The 22,218-nt window shown below is 43.9% G+C and overlaps 1 protein-coding gene across 4 annotated transcripts in view; it reads right to left on the reverse strand.

The window, feature by feature from the left end:
• The window catches only part of LOC143766330 (uncharacterized), a 1,024,462-nt gene that overhangs the window by 925,924 nt on the left and 76,320 nt on the right, over positions 1-22,218 (reverse strand). For 3 of the 4 annotated variants that reach the window (XM_077253919.1, XM_077253917.1, XM_077253920.1), the window contains one exon: positions 15,126-20,249. The exons of the other annotated variant lie outside the window; for it this stretch is intronic. In XM_077253919.1, coding sequence (XP_077110034.1) covers positions 18,874-20,249 — 1,376 coding nt within the window. In that variant the 3' untranslated portion in view covers positions 15,126-18,873. Of the gene's footprint in view, positions 1-15,125; positions 20,250-22,218 lie in introns of those variants that run through there. 4 annotated transcript variants of the gene reach the window in all.

The raw sequence follows: 22,218 nt of genomic DNA on the forward strand, positions 1-22,218 counted from the left end.
TTAATAGGAACACCACAGTGATATAGACAATTGGTGGCACTACCGCTGCTCCTCCTGACATAGGACCCACCAGTTTTTTCAGGGACCCCATTCCCTATCCGTGCTGTTCCGGATCATTTCAGTGTCTTTCTCCTACAAGTGGAGCCTACGTATCCCTCTGGACGTTAGCTCATTTTTCCTTCTTGAAGTGAGGTTTGACAAAGGCCCATAAGGGTCGAAACGTTACCTCAGCAATTGTCTATATCACTGTGGTGTTCCTATTAAAGATTCTTCACATTTATGATGCAAATATACAAATTGAGTGCGGTTGGTTTCTTCAATTTCTGAATGGTCTGGATCTTTCCAAGTTCAACCAGCACCTACTTCATTAATCCTGAGTGCACGTCATTTTCCCTTTACAATGCCTGAATAGACACGGGTTCCGTCACCCGGTCTGAATAGGTGCGAACTCTGTTGCTTCAGAGTCGCCGGGATTAGGATAATGCTGTGCCCTGTTAACCTCACAGAGGATCACAGCTAACTATCAAAGCAGGTAGCATCCAGTGGTCATGCAGTCAGCATCAGCACACAAACAACTCCTCTCCGGAGGTGCCGGAATTCTAGTGGCTATATGCCAGCCCTAAATTCACACACACAAACTCCTCTCCGGAGGAGCCGGAATTCTAGTGGCTATACAGCCGACCCTGAGCACATGCACACAGACCACAAGGTAGATAAGCTCATAAACATAAGTTGATACTAGCGCATGGCCGTGCGGCCATGCGAACCTTTTATAGAGAAAGCTCTCAAGGACCTTCCTAGTGGTCCAATAGGAACTGCTTCAGGACCTGAGCATGTGACGCCCGACCTCCAATGAGGTCGTCCCTTGGGCATGCTCAGTAGCGGATAAGCAGAACTTAGTCCCAGGAGCATCTGCTCACTGCAGAACAGTGCTGGTTACAATGGCTAAGCCTGGAAGATCAACAGTAACTAAGCGCACAGTATCTGCCTGAGCCAGACGCTGGGACTGACATCTCCGCTGAGCAGGCTCCACTGCGGCTGAAACAAAAAGGGAGACCGCAGTGGAGTTGGCTCGAGATTCCCCCTGTGCAGCGGTGGGAACTCAACACCTAGGTCCCTTCCTAGGCTATGAATATCAGCCTGCAGCTGTCTGCCTAACTGTTGTGAATTTGGATTCTGGGCTCCCCCGGTGGCTACTGGTGGAATTGAACTGTGTCTTCATCTTCTCTGTTCACCTGTTCCCATCAAGATGTGGGAGTCGCTATATAACCTTGCTGCTCTGTTAGTTGCTTGCCGGTCAACAATGTTATCAGAAGCCTCTCTGTGCTTGTTCCTGCTCCTAGACAACTACTAGATAAGTTGGACTCTTGTCCATGTTTGTTTTTGCATTTTTGTTCCAGTTCACAGCTGTAGTTTCGTTACTGTGTCTGGAAAGCTCTTGTGAACAGGAATTGCCACTCTGGTGTTATGAGTTAATGCCAGAGTTTCAAAGTAATTTCTGGATGGTGTTTGATAGGGTTTTCAGCTGACCATGAAAGTGTCCTTTCTATCTTCTGCTATGTAGTAAGTGGACCTCAAATTTGCTAAACCTATTTTCATACTACGTTTGTTGTTTCATCTTAATTCACCGCCAATACATGTGGGGGGCCTCTGTCTCCTTTCGGGGTATTTCTCTAGAGGTGAGCTAGGACTAATGTTTTCCTCTGCTAGCATTATTTAGTCCTCCGGCTGGTGCTGGGCATCTAGAATCAACGTAGGCATGCTACCCGGCCACTGCTAGTTGTGTGTTAGGATTAGTTCATGGTCAGCTCAGTTCCCATCTTCCAAGAGCTAGTTCCTATATATGCTGATGCTATGTTCTCTTGCCATTGAGAACATGACAGTTTGACCGGCCCACTAAAGGGTTAAAATCCTTGGCTGTGAAAGGAGAGAAATAGGAAGTCTGCTGAGATTTTTTTTTTTTTTTTTTTCTCTCCTTCTAATCTTTGAATGGCTCTGTGTCCACCTGTTTGTAATGGATCTTCAGAGTGTAACTGCAGGTTTGAATAATCTCGCCACGAAGGTACAAAATTTGCAAGACTTTGTTTGTCATGCACCTGTATCTGAGCCGAGAATTCCTTTGCCGGAATTTTTCTTGGGGAATAGATCTGGGTTTCAGAATTTTCGAAATAATTGCAAATTATTTTTGTCCCTGAAATTTCGCTCTGCCGGAGATCCTGCACAGCAGGTCAGGATTGTGATTTCCTTGCTCCGGGGCGACCCTCAAGACTGGGCTTTCTCATTGACACCAGGGGATCCTGCGTTGCTCAATGTGGATGCGTTTTTTCTGGCCTTGGGGTTGCTTTATGACGAACCTCATTTGGAGCTTCAGGCAGAAAAAACTTTGATGTCCCTATCTCAGGGGCAAGATGAAGCGGAAATTTACTGCCAAAGATTCCGTAAATGGTCTGTGCTTACTCAGTGGAATGAGTGCGCCCTGGCGGCGACTTTCAGAGAGGGTCTCTCTGATGCCATTAAGGATGTTATGGTGGGGTTCCCTGTGCCTGCGGGTCTGAATGAGTCCATGACAATGGCTATTCAGATCGATAGGCGTTTGCGGGAGCGCAAACCAGTGCACCATCTGGCGGTGTCCACTGAGAAGTCGCCAGAGAGTATGCAGTGTGATAGAATTCTGTCCCGAAGCGAGCGGCAGAATTTTAGACGGAAAAATGGGTTGTGTTTCTATTGTGGTGATTCTACTCATGTTATATCAGCATGCTCTAAGCGCACTAAAAAGCTTGATAAATCTGTTTCCATTTGCACCTTACCGTCTAAGTTTATTCTATCTGTGACCCTGATTTGCTCTTTGTCATCTATTACCACGGACGCCTATGTCGACTCTGGCGCCGCTTTGAGTCTTATGGATTGGTCCTTTGCCAAACGCTGTGGGTATGATTTAGAGCCTTTGGAGACTCCTATTCCTCTGAAGGGGATTGACTCCACCCCATTGGCTAATAATAAACCACAATACTGGACACAAGTAACTATGCGTATTAATCCGGATCACCAGGAGATTATTCGCTTTCTGGTGCTGTATAATCTACATGATGATTTGGTGCTAGGATTGCCTTGGCTGCAATCTCACAACCCAGTCCTCGACTGGAGAGCTATGTCTGTGTTGAGCTGGGGATGTAAGGGGGCTCATGGGGATGTACCTGTGGTTTCCATTTCATCATCTATTCCCTCTGAAATTCCTGAGTTCCTGTCTGACTATCGTGACGTCTTTGAAGAATCCAAGCTTGGTTCGTTACCTCCGCACCGAGAGTGCGATTGTGCCATAGATTTAATCCCGGGTAGTAAATACCCAAAGGGTCGTTTGTTTAATCTGTCTGTGCCTGAACATGCTGCTATGCGAGAATATATAAAGGAGTCCTTGGAAAAGGGACATATTCGTCCATCGTCATCTCCCTTAGGAGCCGGTTTTTTCTTTGTGTCAAAAAAAGACGGCTCTTTGAGACCATGTATCGATTATCGGCTTTTGAACAAAATCACTGTTAAATATCAATACCCATTGCCGTTGCTGACTGATTTGTTTGCTCGCATAAAGGGGGCCAAGTGGTTCTCTAAGATTGACCTTCGTGGGGCGTATAATTTGGTGCGAATCAGGCAGGGGGATGAGTGGAAGACCGCATTTAATACGCCCGAGGGCCACTTTGAGTATTTAGTGATGCCTTTTGGTCTTTCTAATGCTCCGTCAGTTTTCCAGTCCTTTATGCATGATATTTTTCGCGATTATTTGGATAAATTTATGATTGTGTATCTGGATGATATTCTGATTTTTTCGGATGACTGGGACTCTCATGTCCAGCAAGTCAGGAGGGTTTTCCAGGTTTTGCGGTCTAATTCTTTGTGTGTGAAGGGTTCTAAGTGTGTTTTTGGGGTACAGAGGATTTCCTTTTTGGGATATATTTTTTCTCCCTCTTCCATTGAAATGGATCCTGTCAAGGTTCAAGCTATTTGTGATTGGACGCAGCCCTCTTCTCTTAAGAGTCTTCAGAAATTTTTGGGCTTTGCTAACTTTTATCGTCGATTTATTGCTGGTTTTTCGGATATTGCTAAGCCATTGACCGATTTGACTAAGAAGGGTGCTGATGTTGCTGATTGGTCCCCTGACGCTGTGGAGGCCTTTCGGGAGCTTAAGCGCCGTTTTTCCTCTGCCCCTGTGTTGCGTCAGCCTGATGTTGCTCTACCTTTTCAGGTTGAGGTCGACGCTTCTGAGATCGGAGCTGGGGCAGTGTTGTCGCAGAAAAGTTCTGACTGCTCCGTGATGAGGCCTTGTGCCTTCTTTTCCCGTAAATTTTCGCCCGCTGAGCGGAATTATGATGTTGGGAATCGGGAGCTTTTGGCCATGAAGTGGGCTTTTGAGGAGTGGCGCCATTGGCTTGAGGGGGCAAGACATCAGGTAGTGGTATTGACTGACCACAAAAATTTGATTTATCTTGAGACTGCCAGGCGCCTGAATCCTAGACAGGCGCGCTGGTCATTATTTTTCTCTCGGTTTAATTTTGTGGTGTCATACCTACCGGGTTCTAAGAATGTTAAGGCGGATGCCCTTTCTAGGAGTTTTGAGCCTGACTCGCCTGGTAACTCTGAGCCCACAGGTATCCTTAAGGATGGAGTGGTATTGTCAGCCGTTTCTCCAGACCTGCGGCGGGCCTTGCAGGAGTTTCAGGCGGATAGACCGGATCGTTGCCCACCTGATAAACTGTTTGTTCCTGATGATTGGACCAGTAGAGTCATCTCTGAGGTTCATTCTTCTGCGTTGGCAGGTCATCCTGGCATTTTTGGTACCAGGGATTTGGTGGCAAGGTCCTTCTGGTGGCCTTCCCTGTCACGAGATGTGCGAGGCTTTGTGCAGTCTTGTGACGTTTGTGCTCGGGCCAAGCCTTGTTGTTCTCGGGCTAGTGGATTATTGTTGCCCTTGCCTATTCCTAAGAGGCCTTGGACGCACATCTCGATGGATTTTATTTCAGATCTGCCTGTTTCTCAGAAGATGTCTGTCATCTGGGTGGTGTGTGACCGTTTCTCTAAGATGGTCCATTTGGTTCCTCTGCCCAAGTTGCCTTCTTCTTCCGAGTTGGTTCCTCTGTTTTTTCAAAATGTTGTTCGTTTGCATGGTATTCCTGAGAATATCATTTCTGACAGAGGGACCCAATTCGTGTCTAGATTTTGGCGGGCATTCTGTGCTAGGATGGGCATAGATTTATCTTTTTCGTCCGCTTTCCATCCTCAGACGAATGGCCAGACCGAGCGGACTAATCAGACCCTGGAGACATATCTGAGGTGTTTTGTGTCTGCTGACCAGGATGATTGGGTTGCTTTTTTGCCATTGGCAGAGTTCGCTCTCAATAATCGGGCCAGCTCTGCCACTTTGGTGTCCCCGTTTTTCTGTAATTCGGGGTTTCATCCTCGATTTTCCTCTGGTCAGGTGGAATCTTCGGATTGTCCTGGAGTGGATGCTGTGGTGGAGAGATTGCATCAGATCTGGGAGCAGGTGGTGGACAATTTGAGGTTGTCCCAGGAGAAGACTCAGCTTTTTGCCAACCGCCACCGTCGTGTTGGTCCTCGGCTTTGTGTTGGGGACTTGGTGTGGTTGTCTTCTCGTTTTGTCCCTATGAGGGTCTCTTCTCCTAAGTTTAAGCCTCGGTTCATCGGCCCGTATAAGATATTGGAGATTCTTAACCCTGTTTCCTTCCGTTTGGACCTCCCTGCATCCTTTTCTATTCATAACGTTTTTCATCGGTCATTATTGCGCAGGTATGAGGTACCGGTTGTGCCTTCCGTTGAGCCTCCTGCTCCGGTGTTGGTTGAGGGTGAGTTGGAGTACGTTGTGGAGAAAATCTTAGACTCTCGTGTTTCCAGACGGAGACTCCAGTATCTGGTCAAGTGGAAGGGATACGGCCAGGAGGATAATTCTTGGGTGAATGCATCTGATGTTCATGCCTCTGATTTGGTTCGTGCCTTTCATAGGGCCCATCCTGATCGCCCTGGTGGTTCTGGTGAGGGTTCGGTGCCCCCTCCTTGAGGGGGGGGGTACTGTTGTGAATTTGGATTCTGGGCTCCCCCGGTGGCTACTGGTGGAATTGAACTGTGTCTTCATCTTCTCTGTTCACCTGTTCCCATCAAGATGTGGGAGTCGCTATATAACCTTGCTGCTCTGTTAGTTGCTTGCCGGTCAACAATGTTATCAGAAGCCTCTCTGTGCTTGTTCCTGCTCCTAGACAACTACTAGATAAGTTGGACTCTTGTCCATGTTTGTTTTTGCATTTTTGTTCCAGTTCACAGCTGTAGTTTCGTTACTGTGTCTGGAAAGCTCTTGTGAACAGGAATTGCCACTCTGGTGTTATGAGTTAATGCCAGAGTTTTAAAGTAATTTCTGGATGGTGTTTGATAGGGTTTTCAGCTGACCATGAAAGTGTCCTTTCTATCTTCTGCTATGTAGTAAGTGGACCTCAAATTTGCTAAACCTATTTTCATACTACGTTTGTTGTTTCATCTTAATTCACCGCCAATACATGTGGGGGGCCTCTGTCTCCTTTCGGGGTATTTCTCTAGAGGTGAGCTAGGACTAATGTTTTCCTCTGCTAGCATTATTTAGTCCTCCGGCTGGTGCTGGGCATCTAGAATCAACGTAGGCATGCTACCCGGCCACTGCTAGTTGTGTGTTAGGATTAGTTCATGGTCAGCTCAGTTCCCATCTTCCAAGAGCTAGTTCCTATATATGCTGATGCTATGTTCTCTTGCCATTGAGAACATGACACCTAACCTTTTCTGGCTATTAATTATAGGGGGACCCCATGTTTTTTTGGGGGGTCCCCCTATTTTATTAGTCAGTAAAGGCTAATTATACAGCTGTGGGCTGATATTCATAGCCTGGCCCCTAGTCACTGGCTTTCCCTCTCTGGCGCAGAAAATTGTGCGGGAGTCCACGCCGTTTCTTTGTTCAATTTTTTTTTTATAAATTAAACAGATACTGCGTTTAAGGGTCACACTTGTGAGAAACTCGCATGAATCTCTTGCATCAATACCCGTCACTCAGGACTGGAGCATACGGCCGCATGTATTTCTATGCAACTAAACGCTCTGGTCCTGAGTGCCGGTGGCAGTGCCCGGTATTGAGGTGCGAGACTCATGCGAGTTTCTTGCAAGTGTGACCCTGGCCTAACGCAGATTTTGTGTGAGTGTGTCTTTATTTAACTCTTTATGTACCATTTTATTATATTTATTACTAAACATCGGGCTTTGTATTATCTATCTATCTATCTATAGATCTATCTACAGATAGATCTATAGATAGATGGATATATCTATAGATCTATCTATCGATCTGTCTATCTATTATCCATCTATAATTATTATTTATATATATTATCTATCTATTATCTATCTATCTAAATGGAAAAAAATCAGGCAGTTCAAGGAAAAATTGAGGGCTTTAATCCAGCACCAAGTGGTGCAACGTTTCAACCTCACATCACGGTCTTTGTCAAGCACAGGGTTACCATAGAATAGTGCACTTTTTATACATCTCTCTTCAATTTACCAATATACAAAAATTAGCTTACATTAAATACGAATCATAATCAAAGTGTATAAAAAATTACATTGCAGTAAATATAAAAACCATCATAGTGTTTACATAGATAAGGTGCATGTTGGATTGCAAAAAATTATATCCAACCGTACCTACAATCTGTGATACAGAAATAATAAAGAGAATCAAGAGTTTTTACGTATAAAAAGTATATATTTTTTATTTCATATAATTTAATAAGTTTTCTTCTTCCATTATAACAAGTATAAAGACAATCTGTCAATATGGACAACAAGATGATCCAAACCAGGTGAAAAAACGCAATGAAAACGCTAATACACAGGATTGACTATGTGCTGAGTTTCTAATTATCTTTACTGACTGCCCAATATAGTGAACTAAAATGGATACAATTTAAATACAAATGACAACACCTAATTTATATCAATATTTATTGCGCAATTGCGCTTCAAATAGAATTACGGGTGTCATATTGAGCTTCCAATAATTATATATAAAGTGATCCAAAATGGGCACAGATTAAATAAAGATGCAGACACCTAATGTAAATAAATATGGATCGCGCTATTGCGCAAATTCAACAAGCCCGTAGGTGTCACACCATATTAGAAGAAAGACCGCACATAAAACATGTAACAAATTGTAAAGGTTATTTACCCATGTTAAGTAGATGTCAGACCTGGGAGCGTTTGCTATCCCGACGCGCGTTTCGCGAGAAAAGACTCTCGCTTCCTCAAGGGGGCGTTGTTGTGCACAACGTGGGCAGCTGATGCAGTTTTTCAACGCATCCGCTGCCCAGTCTTTGTCCTGGGGAGGAGGGGGCAGAGTTACGGCCACGCATGAGCGGAAATGGCGGACGCGACGTACAAGGTCTCAAAGAACCGTCCTTCTTGGCCACAAAAAAGAATCCCGCACCAAGAGGGGAAGAGGATGGACGGATATGCCCCTTCTCCAGAGATTCCTTGATATACGAACGCATTGCGGTATGCTCAGGTACAGACAGATTAAATAATCTTCCCTTAGGAAATTTACTACCTGGAATCAAATCTATGGCGCAGTCACAGTCCCTATGAGGAGGCAGAGCACTGGATCTGGACTCACTGAATACATCCTGACAATCAGACAAATACTCAGGAACTTCCGAAGGAGTAGAGGAAGCAATAGACACCGGCGGGGAATCTCCATGAATTCCCTGACAGCCCCAACTTGACACAGACATTGCCTTCCAATCCAAGACTGGATTATGGGTCTGTAACCATGGCAGACCCAAAACGACCAAATCATGCATTTTATGCAGAACAAGAAAACGAATCACCTCCCGATGTTCAGGAGTCATGCACATGGTTACCTGTGTCCAAAACTGCGGTTTATTTTCCGCCAATGGCGTAGCATCAATACCTCTAAGAGGGATAGGATTTACCAACGGCTCAAGAACAAAACCACAGCGCTTGGCAAACGACAGATCCATAAGACTCAGGGCAGCACCTGAATCCACAAACGCCATAACAGGGCAGGAGGACAATGAGCAAATTAAAGTCACAGACAAAAAAAATTTAGGTTGCAAATTACCAATGGCGACAGGACTAACAACCCTAGTTAGGCGTTTAGAGCATGCTGATATAACATGTGTAGAATCACCACAGTAAAAACACAACCCATTCTGACGTCTATGATTTTTCCGTTCATTTCTAGTCTGAATTCTACCACATTGCATTAAATCAGGTGTTTGTTCAGACAACACCACCAGAGGATTCGCGGCTTTGCGGTCCCGCAAACGCCGGTCAATTTGAATAGCCAGCGCCATGGAATCATTCAGACCTGTAGGAATGGAGAAACCCACCATCACATTCTTAATGGCTTCAGAAAGGCCATTTCTGAAATTTGCGGCCAGAGCACACTCATTCCACTGAGTAAGCACGGACCATTTCCGAAATTTTTGGCAATACACTTCAGCTTCATCCTGACCCTGAGAAATAGCCAGCAAGGCTTTTTCTGCCTGAATTTCAAGATTGGGTTCCTCGTAAAGCAATCCGAGCGCCAGAAAAAACGCATCAATATTTGCCAATGCCGGATCTCCTGGCGCTAGCGAGAAGGCCCAATCCTGAGGGTCGCCCCGTAAGAAAGAGATAACAATTTTTACTTGCTGAGCTGAGTCTCCAGATGAACGGGGTCTCAGAGATAGAAACAATTTACAATTATTCCTGAAATTCCTAAACTTAAATTGGTCTCCAGAGAACAGTTCAGGAATAGGTATTTTAGGTTCAGACATTGGACTACTGGTAACAAAATCTTGTATGCCCTGCACACGAGCAGCAAGCTGATCCACACTTGTAATCAAAGTCTGGACATTCATGTCTGCAGCAAGCACAAGCCACTCAGAGGTAAAGGGGAGGAAAAAAGAGAGGAAAGAAAAAAAAAAAAAAACTCAGACTTTCCTTTCTTGTAATCCCACTTCTGCAATGCATTAAACATTCAACCTTGGCCTGGCATACTGTTATGACCCCAATGGCAGAGGGTCTCAAAAGTACATACCAAGTCTGCAAACACAAAAAACCAGCTCATAGGGCAGTGGTAACTGGGCTGACCATATATCTAATCCTAGCACCACAAATAGCAGCAGCCGGGGAACGTGCCTACCTTGGTTCTAGACGTCTCGCGCCAGCCGGAGAACTAACTAACCCTAGAAGGGAAAAGATAGACCTTTCTTGCCTCCAGAGAAAAGACCCCAAAAGTTGGATACAAGCCTCCAACAAATAATAACGGTGAGGTAAGGAGAAAAGACAAACGTAAGAATGAATTAGATATTTAGCAAAGAGAGGCCCACTGACTAATAGCAGAATATAGTAAGATGACTTATATGGTCAGCAAAAACCCTATCAAAATTTCCACGCTGGATATTCAAGAACCCCCGAACCGTCTAACGGCCCGGGGGGAGAACACCAGCCCCCTAGAGCTTCCAGCAAAATCAGGAATCACATTTAGTACAAGCTGGACAAAAATAAGAGCAAAGCAAAAAAACAAAAAACAAGGAAGCAGGACTTAGCTTAATTTTGCAAGATCCAAGACCAGCAGACAGGAGCAAACAGAAAGGAACTGATTACAACGATGCCAGGCACTGGACTGAGAAACCAGGAAGTTTATATAGCAACGCCCCTGGACTAACGACCCAGGTGGGTGCCAAACTGAGGAAAGACAATCCCAGAGTCATATCACTAGTGACCACAAGAGGGAGCCAAAAATGTCTAATTCACAACAGTTCTCACCACATATTTAGATAAGTTCCTTGGGGGGTCTAGTTTCCAAAATGGGGTCACTTGTGGGGGGTTTCTACTGTTTAGGTACATCAAGGGCTCTGCAAACGCAACATAATGCCGGCAGACCAATCTATCAAAGTCTGCATTCCAAAATGGCACTCCTTCCGAGCTCTGCCGTGCACCCAAACAGTGGTTTACCCCCACATATGGGGTACCAGCATACTCAGGACAAATTGGACAACAACTTTTGGGGTCCAATTTCTCGTGTTACCCTTGTGAAAATAAAAACTTGGGGGCTAAAAAATCTTTTTTGTGGAAAAAAAAATATTTTTTATTTTCACGACTCTGCATCATAAACTTCTGTGAAGCACTTGGGCATTCAAAGTTCTCACCACATATCTAGATAAGTTCCTTGGGGGGTCTAGTTTCCAAAGTGGAGTCACTTGTGGGGGGTCTCCACTGTTTAGGCACATCAGCGGCTCTCCAAACGCGACATGGCGTCCGATCTCAATTCCAGCCAATTCTACATTGAAAAAGTAAAACGGCACTCCTTCTCTTCCAAGCTCTGTGGTGCGCCCAAACAGTGGTTTACCTGTTGTGAATTTGGATTCTGGGCTCCCCCGGTGGCCGCTTGTGGAATTGGACTTGTCATTCTCTTTCCTGTTTCACCTGGTTCCATCAGTAGTGGGTGTCGCTATTTAAGCTCATTTCTCTGGTGGTTTCTTGCCGGTCAACAATGTTATCTGATGCCTCTCAGTGCTTGTTCCTGCTTCTAGACAACTACTAGATAAGTTGGACTTTTGTCCATGTTTTGTTTTGCCTATTTGTTCCAGTTCACAGCTGAAGTTTTGTTACTGTGTCTGGAAAGCTCTCGTTGATCAGGGATTGCTACTCTGGCGTTATGAGTTAATGCCAGAGTTTAAGGTAATCTCTGGATGGTGTTTTGTTAGTGTTTTTCTGCTGACCATGAAAGTATACTATCTGTCTTCTGCTATCTAGTAAGCGGACCTCAAATTTGCTAAGACTATTTTCCTGCTGCGTTTGTTGTTTCATCTGAACTCACCGTCATTATATGAGTGGAAGACCGCATTTAATACGCCCGAGGGCCACTTTGAGTATTTGGTCATGCCTTTTGGTCTTTCTAATGCCCCTTCAGTTTTCCAGTCTTTTATGCATGATATTTTCCGCGATTTTCTGGATAAATTTATGATAATATATCTGGATGATATTCTGATTTTTTCTGATGACTGGGACTCTCATGTCCAGCAGGTCAGGAGAGTTTTTCAGGTTCTGCGGTCTAATTCTTTATGTGTGAAGGGGTCTAAGTGCGTTTTTGGGGTCCAGAAAATTTCCTTTTTGGGGTATATTTTTTCTCCCTCTTCCATTGAGATGGATCCCGTCAAGGTGCAAGCTATTTGTGACTGGACTCAGCCCTCCTCTCTTAAGGGTCTTCAGAGATTTTTGGGCTTTGCCAACTTTTACCGCCGATTTATTGCTGGTTTTTCGGATGTCGTTAAACCACTGACTGATTTGACCAGACAAGGCGCTGATGTTGCTAATTGGTCCCCTCATGCTGTAGAGGCCTTTCAGGAGCTTAAGCGCCGTTTTGCCTCTGCCCCTGTGTTGCGTCAGCCTGATGTGAATCTGCCTTTTCAGGTTGAGGTTGACGCTTCGGAGATCGGAGCTGGGGCAGTGTTGTCGCAGAAAGGTTCCGACTGCTCCGTCATTAGGCCTTGTGCCTTCTTTTCTCGCAAATTTTCGCCCGCAGAGCGGAATTATGATGTTGGGAATCGGGAGCTTTTGGCCATGAAGTGGGCGTTTGAGGAGTGGCGCCATTGGCTCGAGGGGGCTAGGCATCAGGTGGTGGTATTGACTGACCACAAAAATTTGATTTATCTTGAGACTGCCAGACGCCTGAATCCTAGACAGGCGCGCTGGTCTTTATTTTTTTCTCGCTTTAATTTTGTGGTGTCATACCTACCGGGTTCTAAGAATGTTAAGGCAGATGCCCTTTCTAGGAGTTTTGACCCGGACTCTCCTGGTAATTCTGAACCCACAGGTATCCTTAGGGAGGGAGTAATTTTGTCGGCCGTTTCTCCTGATCTGCGGCGGTCCTTGCAAGAGTTTCAGGCGGATAGACCGGATCGTTGTCCGCCTGATAGACTGTTTGTTCCGGATGATTGGACCAGCAGAGTCATCTCTGAGGTACATTCTTCTGCATTGGCAGGTCATCCCGGAATTTTTGGTACCAGGGATTTGGTGGCAAGATCCTTCTGGTGGCCTTCCCTGTCACGAGATGTGCGAGTCTTTGTGCAGTCATGTGACGTTTGTGCTCGGGCCAAGTCTTGTAGTTCTCGGGCTAGCGGACTGCTGTTGCCCTTGCCTATTCCTAAGAGGCCTTGGACACACATCTCGATGGATTTTATTTCAGATCTGCCTGTTTCCCAGAAGATGTCTGTCATCTGGGTGGTCTGTGACCGTTTCTCTAAAATGGTCCATTTGGTTCCTCTGCCCAAGTTGCCTTCTTCTTCTGAGTTGGTTCCTCTGTTTTTTCAGAATGTTGTCCGATTGCACGGTATTCCTGAGAATATTGTTTCTGACAGAGGTACCCAATTTGTGTCTAGATTTTGGCGGGCATTCTGTGCTAGGATGGGCATAGATTTGTCTTTTTCATCTGCTTTTCACCCTCAGACTAATGGCCAGACCGAGCGGACTAATCAGACCCTGGAGACATATCTGAGGTGTTTTGTCTCTGCTGACCAGGATGATTGGGTTGCTTTTTTGCCATTGGCAGAGTTCGCCCTCAATAATCGGGCCAGCTCTTCCACCTTGGTGTCCCCGTTTTTCTGTAATTCGGGGTTTCACCCTCGATTTTCCTCCGGTCAGGTGGAATCCTCGGATTGTCCTGGAGTGGATGCGGTGGTGGAGAGATTGCATCACATCTGGGGGCAGGTTATGGACAATTTGAAGTTGTCCCAGGAGAAGACTCAGCGTTTTGCCAACCGTCATCGTCGTGTTGGTTCTCGGCTTTGTGTTGGAGATTTGGTGTGGTTGTCTTCTCGTTTTGTCCCTATGAGGGTCTCTTCTCCTAAGTTTAAACCTCGGTTCATCGGCCCTTATAGAATATTGGAGATTCTTAATCCTGTTTCTTTCCGTTTGGACCTCCCTGCGTCCTTTTCCATTCATAACGTTTTTCATCGGTCGTTATTGCGCAGGTATGAGGTACCTGTTGTACCTTCAGTTGAGCCTCCTGCTCCGGTGTTGGTTGAGGGTGAGTTGGAGTACGTTGTGGAGAAAATTTTGGACTCTCGTGTTTCCAGACGGAGACTCCAGTATCTGGTCAACTGGAAGGGTTACGGCCAGGAGGATAATTCTTGGGTCAATGCATCTGATGTTCATGCTTCTGATCTTGTTCGTGCCTTCCATAGGGCTCATCCTGGTCGCCCTGGTGGATCTGGTGAGGGTTCGGTGCCCCCTCCTTGAGGGGGGGGTACTGTTGTGAATTTGGATTCTGGGCTCCCCCGGTGGCCGCTTGTGGAATTGGACTTGTCATTCTCTTTCCTGTTTCACCTGGTTCCATCAGTAGTGGGTGTCGCTATTTAAGCTCATTTCTCTGGTGGTTTCTTGCCGGTCAACAATGTTATCTGATGCCTCTCAGTGCTTGTTCCTGCTTCTAGACAACTACTAGATAAGTTGGACTTTTGTCCATGTTTTGTTTTGCCTATTTGTTCCAGTTCACAGCTGAAGTTTTGTTACTGTGTCTGGAAAGCTCTCGTTGATCAGGGATTGCTACTCTGGCGTTATGAGTTAATGCCAGAGTTTAAGGTAATCTCTGGATGGTGTTTTGTTAGTGTTTTTCTGCTGACCATGAAAGTATACTATCTGTCTTCTGCTATCTAGTAAGCGGACCTCAAATTTGCTAAGACTATTTTCCTGCTGCGTTTGTTGTTTCATCTGAACTCACCGTCATTATATGTGGGGGGCTACTGTCTTCTTTGGAATATTTCTCTAGAGGTGAGCCAGGTCTTATATTTCCCTCTGCTAGCTATTTAGGTCTTAGGCCAGAGCTGGGCATCTAGCGATAAATAGGAAATGCTACCTGGCTATTTCTAGTTGCGCGGCAGGCTTAGTTCATGGTCAGTATAGTTCCATCTTCCGAGAGCTTGTCCCTCTATAGGCTTGCTATGATCTCTGCCTGCAGAGATCATGACATTTACCCCCACACATGGGGTATCGACGTACTCAGGAGAAATTGGACAACAACATTTGTGGTCTAATTTCTCCTGTTACCCTTGTGAAAATAAAAATTTGGGGGCAAAAAGATAATTTTTGTGTAAATAAATGCGATTTTTATTTTCACGACTCTACGTTGTAAACTTCTGTGAAGCACTTGGGAGTTCAAAGTGCTCACCGCACATCTAGATAAGTTCCTAAAGGGGTCTAGTTTCCAAAATGGTGTCACTTGTGGGGGGTTTCCACTGTTTAGGCACATCAGGGGCTCTCTAAACGTGACATGGCGTCCGATCTCAATTCCAGCCAATTCTGCATTGAAAAAGTCAAACGGCGCTCCTTCACTTCCAAGCTCTGCGGTGCGCCCAAACAGTGGTTTACCCCCACATATGGGGTATTGGCGTATTCAGGAGAAATTGCACAACAAAATTTATGGTTACATTTCTGTTTTTACACTTGTGAAAATAAAAAAAAATGGTTCTGAAGTAAAATGTTTGCAAAAAAAAGTTAAATGTTCATTTTTTCCGTCCATATTGTTTCAGTTCCTGTGAAGTACGTAAAGGGTTAATAAACTTCTTGAATGTGGTTTTGAGCACCTTGAGGGGTGCAGTTTTTAGAATGGTGTCACACTTGGTTATTTTCTATCATATAGACCCCTCAAAATGACTTCAAATGTGATGTGGTCCCTAAAAAAAAAATGGTGTTGTAAAAATGAGAAATTGCTGGTCAACTTTTAACCCTTATAACTCCCTAACAAAAAAAAATGTTGTTTCCAAAATTGTGCTGATGTAAAGTAGACATGTGGGAAATGTTATTTTTAAACTATTTTTCATGACATATCTCTGTGATTTAAGGGCAGAAAAATAAAAATTTTGAAAATTGCTAAATTTTAAAAATTTTCGCCATATTTCCGTTTTTTTCATAAATAATTGCCAGAAATATCGAAGAACTGTTACCACTAACATGAAGTACAATATGTCACGAAAAAACAATCTCAGAATCAGCGGGATCCGTTAAAGCGTTCCAGAGTTATAACCTCATAAAGTGACAGTGGCCAGAATTGTAAAAATTGGCTCGGTCATTAAGTACCAAATTGGCTCTGTCACTAAGGGGTTAAAGAGAACCTTTCACCAGCAATAACGTTATTAACCTGCAGATATGGGCTCAATCTTCAGTTCAATAGTGTTACTAATCCAAAAATCCAAACTTGAAAAAGTGGCTTATTTAATATCAAAATCTCACACCGATAATAGCGGCATAACAGTTGCTCCCACCAACTGGCTATAGTCCATACAAAACAAAAAAACTACACAAGTTGTTTTTCGACATAATTTATCCAAAAATCCAATATATACAGTAGGGAAAATAAGTATTTGATACACTGCAGATTTTTGCAAATTTTCCCACCTATGAAGAAAAGAGAGGTTTGTCATTTTTATTATTATTCAACTGTGAGAGACAGAATCCGAAAAAAAAACATTCTTCATATTGTATGATTTTTAAATAGTTACCGTATATACTCGAGTAAAAGCCGAGATTTTCAGCCCAAATTTTTGGGCTGAAAGTGCCCCTCTCGGCTTATACTCGAGTCATGATCGGCGGTGGGGTCGGCGGGTGAGGGGGAGAGAGGACTGTCGCATACTCACCTAGTCCCGGCGCTCCCCCTGCCCGTCCCACGGTCTTCGGTGCCGCAGCTCTTCCCCTGTTCAGCGGTCACGTGGGACCGCTCATTAAAGTTATGAATATGGACTCCACTCCCATAGGGGTGGAGCCGCATATTCATTTCTCTAATGAGCGGTAACGGTGACCGCTGACAGAGGAAGAAGCTGCAGCACCCGGAGACCAGCTGTCCGGGATAAGGAGCCAGGGACGCCGGGAGCAGGTAAGTATGTCATATTTACCTGTCCGAGTTCCACACGCCGGGCGCCGTTCCGTCTTCCCGTCCTCTTGCTCTGATTGTTCAGGTCAGAGGGCGCGATGACGTACTAATCTGCGCGCCGCCCTCTGCCTGAACAGTCAGTGCGGAGAGACGCCGAGACGAGACGCTGAGGAGCTGCAGGCAGCAAGAGAGGAGAGTATGTCATTTTTCTTTTTTATTGCAGCAGCAGCAGCATTATATATTGCACAGCTTTATATGAAGCATCTATGGGGCCATACTGAACGGTGCAGAGCATTTTATAATGGCACAGCTATATATGGATCATCTATGGGGCCATAATGAATGGTGCAGAGCATTATATATTGCACAGCTTTATATGAAGCATCTATGGGGCCATACTGAACGGTGCAGAGCATTTTATATGGCACAGCTATATATGGATCATCTATGGGGCCATAATGAATGGTACAGAGCATTATATATGGCACAGCTTTCTATGGAGCATCTATGGGGCCATACTGAACGGTGCAGAGCATTATATATGGCACAGCTTTCTATGGAGCATCTATGGGGCCATACTGAACGGTGCAGAGCATTATATGTGGCACAGTTTTATGTGGAGCATCTATCGGGCCATAATGAATGGTGCAGAGCATTATATATGGCACAGCTTTATGTGGAGCATCTATGGGGCCATAATGAACGGTGCAGAGCATTATATGTGGCACAGCTTTATATGGAGCATCTATGGGGCCATAATGAACGGTATGGAGCATCTATTTTTATTTTTGAAATTTACCGGTAGCTGCTACATTTTCCACCCTAGGCTTATACTCGAGTCAATAAGTTTTCCCAGTTTTTTGTGGCAAAATTAGGGGGGGTCGGCTTATACTCGGGTCGGCTTATACTCGAGTATATACGGTAAATTGTATTTTATTGCATGAAATAAGTATTTGATTTCCTACCAACCAGCAAGAATTCTGGCTCCCACAGACCTGTTAGTTTTTCTTTAAGAAGCCCTCCTACTCTGCACTCATTAGCTTGGTGAGAAGGCAACAACTGTTGGCACAAATATTAGAAAATGGGAGAAACACAAGATGATTGTCAATCTTCCTCGTTCTGGTGCTCTATGCAAGACCTCACCTCATGGAGTAAGCATGATTCTGAGAAAGATCAGGAATCCATCCAGTACTACACGGGAGGACCTTGTCAATGACCTGAAGAAAGCTGAGACCGCAGTCTCAAACATTACAGTTAGGTCCCCCAGCTCACACCAGCACATGTCCAGGCCCGATGGAAGATCATCAATGACCATCTGGATGATCCAGAGGAGGTATGGGACAAGGTCATGTGGTCAGATGAGATCAAAATAGAACTTTTTGCATCAACTCCACTTGCTAAGTTTGGAGAAAGAAGGAGGATTAGTACAACCCCAAAAACACTGTCCTAAGCGTTAAGCATGGTGGGGAAAATTTCATACTTTAGGGGGTGCTTTTCTGCAAAAGGTAAGTAAGCTTCTGACTTGCAGACAGATCCTGGGTGTGGGTGATCGCTTTGCAGACTTGCACTTCCATAGTTTGAGCAAGAAAACAGAGGTACTGACCGATGATGAGGGAAATACACCTGCGGCGACGTTTTGGGGGACTTTTCCCTTTCTCAAGCCTCATTACTAACCTGCCCGATTCCTGCACGCAGCCGAATGCTTCTGGGAAAAAATTAACTTTATTCTCACTAGCAGCATTCAGCTTAGTAATGAAATTAACCTGCAGATTATGCCCCGATCTGCAGGTTAATAGCCTTTTTGCTGGTGACAGGTTCCCTTTTAAGAGTTGATTTCCAAGCAAAACTTTTCCCACATTAAGAAAAAGTTTTTTTCCCTGTGTGACTGCTCTGGTGACTAAGAAAAGATGATATCTTCACAAAATATTTTCCACATTCTGAACTGAAAAAAGGCTTCTCTCCCCTGTGTGGGTTCTCTGGTGTCTAGTAAAATATGCTTTCCGTGTAAAACATTTTCCACATTCAGAACAGGAAAAAGGCTTCTCCCCTGTATGAATTCTCTGGTGATTAACGAAATCTGATTTCTCATTAAAACATTTCCCACACTCTGAACATAAGAATGGCTTCTCCCCTGTGTGGATTCTCTGGTGTCTATCAAGATGAACTTTCTGGCTAAAACATTTCCCACATTCTGAACATGAAAAAGGCTTTTCCCCGGTGTGGGTTCTTTGGTGTATTATAACAGCTGATTTCAAGATAAAACATTTCCCACATTCTGAACATGAAAAAGGCTTCTCCCCTGTATGGCTTCTCTGGTGGACATTGAGAAGGCTTTTCTGGTTAAAACATTTCTTACATTCTGAACATGAAAATGGCTTCTCCCCGGTGTGGGTTCTTTGGTGTATAATAACATCTGATTTCCGGTTAAAACATTTTCCACATTCGGAACATGAAAAAGGCTTCTCCCCTGTGTGGGTTCTCTGGTGGCTATCAAGTTGTGCTTTCTGGCTAAAACATTTCAGACATTCTGAACATGAGAAAAGCTTAACTCCTGTGTGGGTTCTCTGGTGTCTATCAAGACCCATTTTCTGAGTAAAACATTTTCCACATTCTGAACAGGAAAAAAGCTTCTCCCCTGTATGAATTTTCTGGTGCTTAACAAAATTTGATTTCACGTTAAAACATTTCCCACATTCTGAACATGAGAATGGCTTCTCTCCTGTGTGGGATCTCTGGTGTCTATAAAGATGTGCTTTCCGGCTAAAACATTTCAGACATTCTGAACATGAGAAAAGCTTCTCCCCTGTGTGAATTTTCTGATGTCTGTTAAAACCTGATGTCTGTGAAAAACATTTTCCACATTCTGAACATGAAAATGGCTTCTCTCCTGTGTGAATTCTCTTGTGACAAACAAAACTTGATTTCTTGTTAAAACATTTCCCACAAATGGAACAAGAAAACCTATTCTCTGCTGTGTGAATTTTTTGATGTTTAAGAGAACATTTTTTGAGCGGAAAACTATTTCTATTCTTTGAATTCTTTGAACTAATTGCTTTAGGAGCAGTTAGTTTTTTCATGTTTATTTTGTGAGTTTGATTTTCCTTAGCAGTCGGTAATGAATCAGAAGACAGGACCTGTTTCAAAGGGTCAGATGATTGATCTTTGCTATGAAGGGATGATGGTATATCTGGTGTAATAGCATTCACTTCAATAGAATCCTGTTTGATCTCAAAATCATCTGATTTAAAAATTGAAGATGTCAGCTGTTCCTCTGATCTCCTGGTACAGTCATCTGCCAAGAATAAAACCAATTATTATTTTTGAATCAAATATCCTTGAATTTTATTTTTTTTACCATTTCTACTTAAATTGTAAAAATGGCAAGTTATGCAAAAAAAATATTGAATTCACAAGACAATGGCAGTTCACAGTATAATAAAAAAACGCATAGCATGAACCAGTGGAGATTGGTGTTCACCTGTTTGTTCATTCTGCCTCACAAATATGGAATAAAAAGCCACCAAACCATGTTATGTAGGTGAAAATAATACCAATAAAAACTTCTACTCATCCAACAAAAAAACAATCTCCACTCAGGTCCATCATTTGTCGATGGAAAAAAAGATGTTTCCATATTATTAGTTGCTCAAAGGCTCTTGAAAAGCAAAAAAGCTTTCATACCCAATCCAGCAACATCCGTTCTCCCAAAGTCAAATCTCCCCCTCGCTTCTGAGCCTCGCAGTGTGCTCAAACCATATTTAGCATCCATGTATTTGGCATTACTATTGTGAGAAGATCCCACCTAATTTATGGTGTGTGTCTCCTGGAGCACAACAATCTGGGCACTATGTGTGGGGAATAAAATAGCAAATGTGCAATTTTCACTCTTAAACTTCAACTGCTAATTAAAGTGCCTGCGGAGTCAAAATAGTCACTGCTCCTATAGATTAATTCACTGAGGGTTTTATTTAAAAAAATGGAGTCACTTTATGGAGATTTCTACTGCTCTGATTTTCTGCCATTTTGTCATATTAGAGCTTCTGCAAATGGTATGTAACATCTTCTCTGGGATCTGCTCCTGTGACATCTGCTTCTGTCACTAGACGTGGCGTCAAAGATACACAGCTGGGGGGTCACGCAGATCCACCCGCTGTTATCACTCCAATCGTCAGGACAATATGAAATTGACCAATGATTGATGGACGAGACCGCAGCCACTTTCTCTACTAGGCCGATTATTAGGTATCTAACAGGCAGCATGTGGTATATACACCCCTGATTCCAAAGCATGAATTATAAGTATATACCCCTTACGGTCACCACCAATTGTTTATACAGGCCGATTGGACAGCCACTGCAGATACAGTATGGCTTTGGGATGCTATTTACAGAGCAAAATCAACAGACCTATAAAATGTTATATTTAGCCCAGAAAGATAGGCAGTGTTTATAATAAATATGCAAAATGGCAACAAAACAATACAATATACACAATTACAAATATAAAAGGGATAACAGCAGAAAATTACATTTAGTCACAGAAATGGCTCAGAGATTAGTGAAGGGAAGCACTTCGATTAGGAATTGGACAGAACCTGCTCAGCGAACTACGTCTTCCCAGGTACTGACAATAACTCAGACCAGGGTTCTGCTTTTTATTAGCTCCTAGGTTTCACCCATACATGTCACCTTGATTATCTCATGTGGGGTGGTTTGTGAAATGTTTTAAGCTTCAGGATTTTAGGATATCCCAACTTGCAAGATATCAGCCTCTAAAGATCACAGGCACCAGATATTGACTACATACAGTACAGACCAAAAGTTTGGACACACCTTCTCATTTAAAGATTTTTCAGTATTTTCATGACTTTGAAAATTGGACCTTCACACTGAAGGCATCAAAACTGTGAATTAACACATGTGGAATTATATACTTAACAAAAAAGTGTGAAACAACTGAAAATGTCTTATATTCTAGGTTCTTCAAATTAGCCACCTTTTGCTTTGATGACTGCTTTGCACACTCTTGGCATTCTCTTGATGAGCTTCAAGAGATAGTCACCGGGAATGGTCTTCCCACAATCTTGAAGGAGTTCCCAGAGATGCTTAGCACTTGTTGGCCCTTTTGCCTTCACTCTGCTGTCCAGCTCACCCCAAACCATCTTGATTGGGTTCAGGTCTGTGACTGTGGAGGCCAGGTCATCTGGCGTTGCACCCCATCACTCTCCTTCTTGGTCAAATAGCCCTTACACAGCCTGGAG

The sequence above is a fragment of the Ranitomeya variabilis genome, chromosome 4 (assembly GCF_051348905.1).
Source record: "Ranitomeya variabilis isolate aRanVar5 chromosome 4, aRanVar5.hap1, whole genome shotgun sequence".
Taxonomy (NCBI): Eukaryota; Metazoa; Chordata; class Amphibia; order Anura; family Dendrobatidae; genus Ranitomeya; species Ranitomeya variabilis.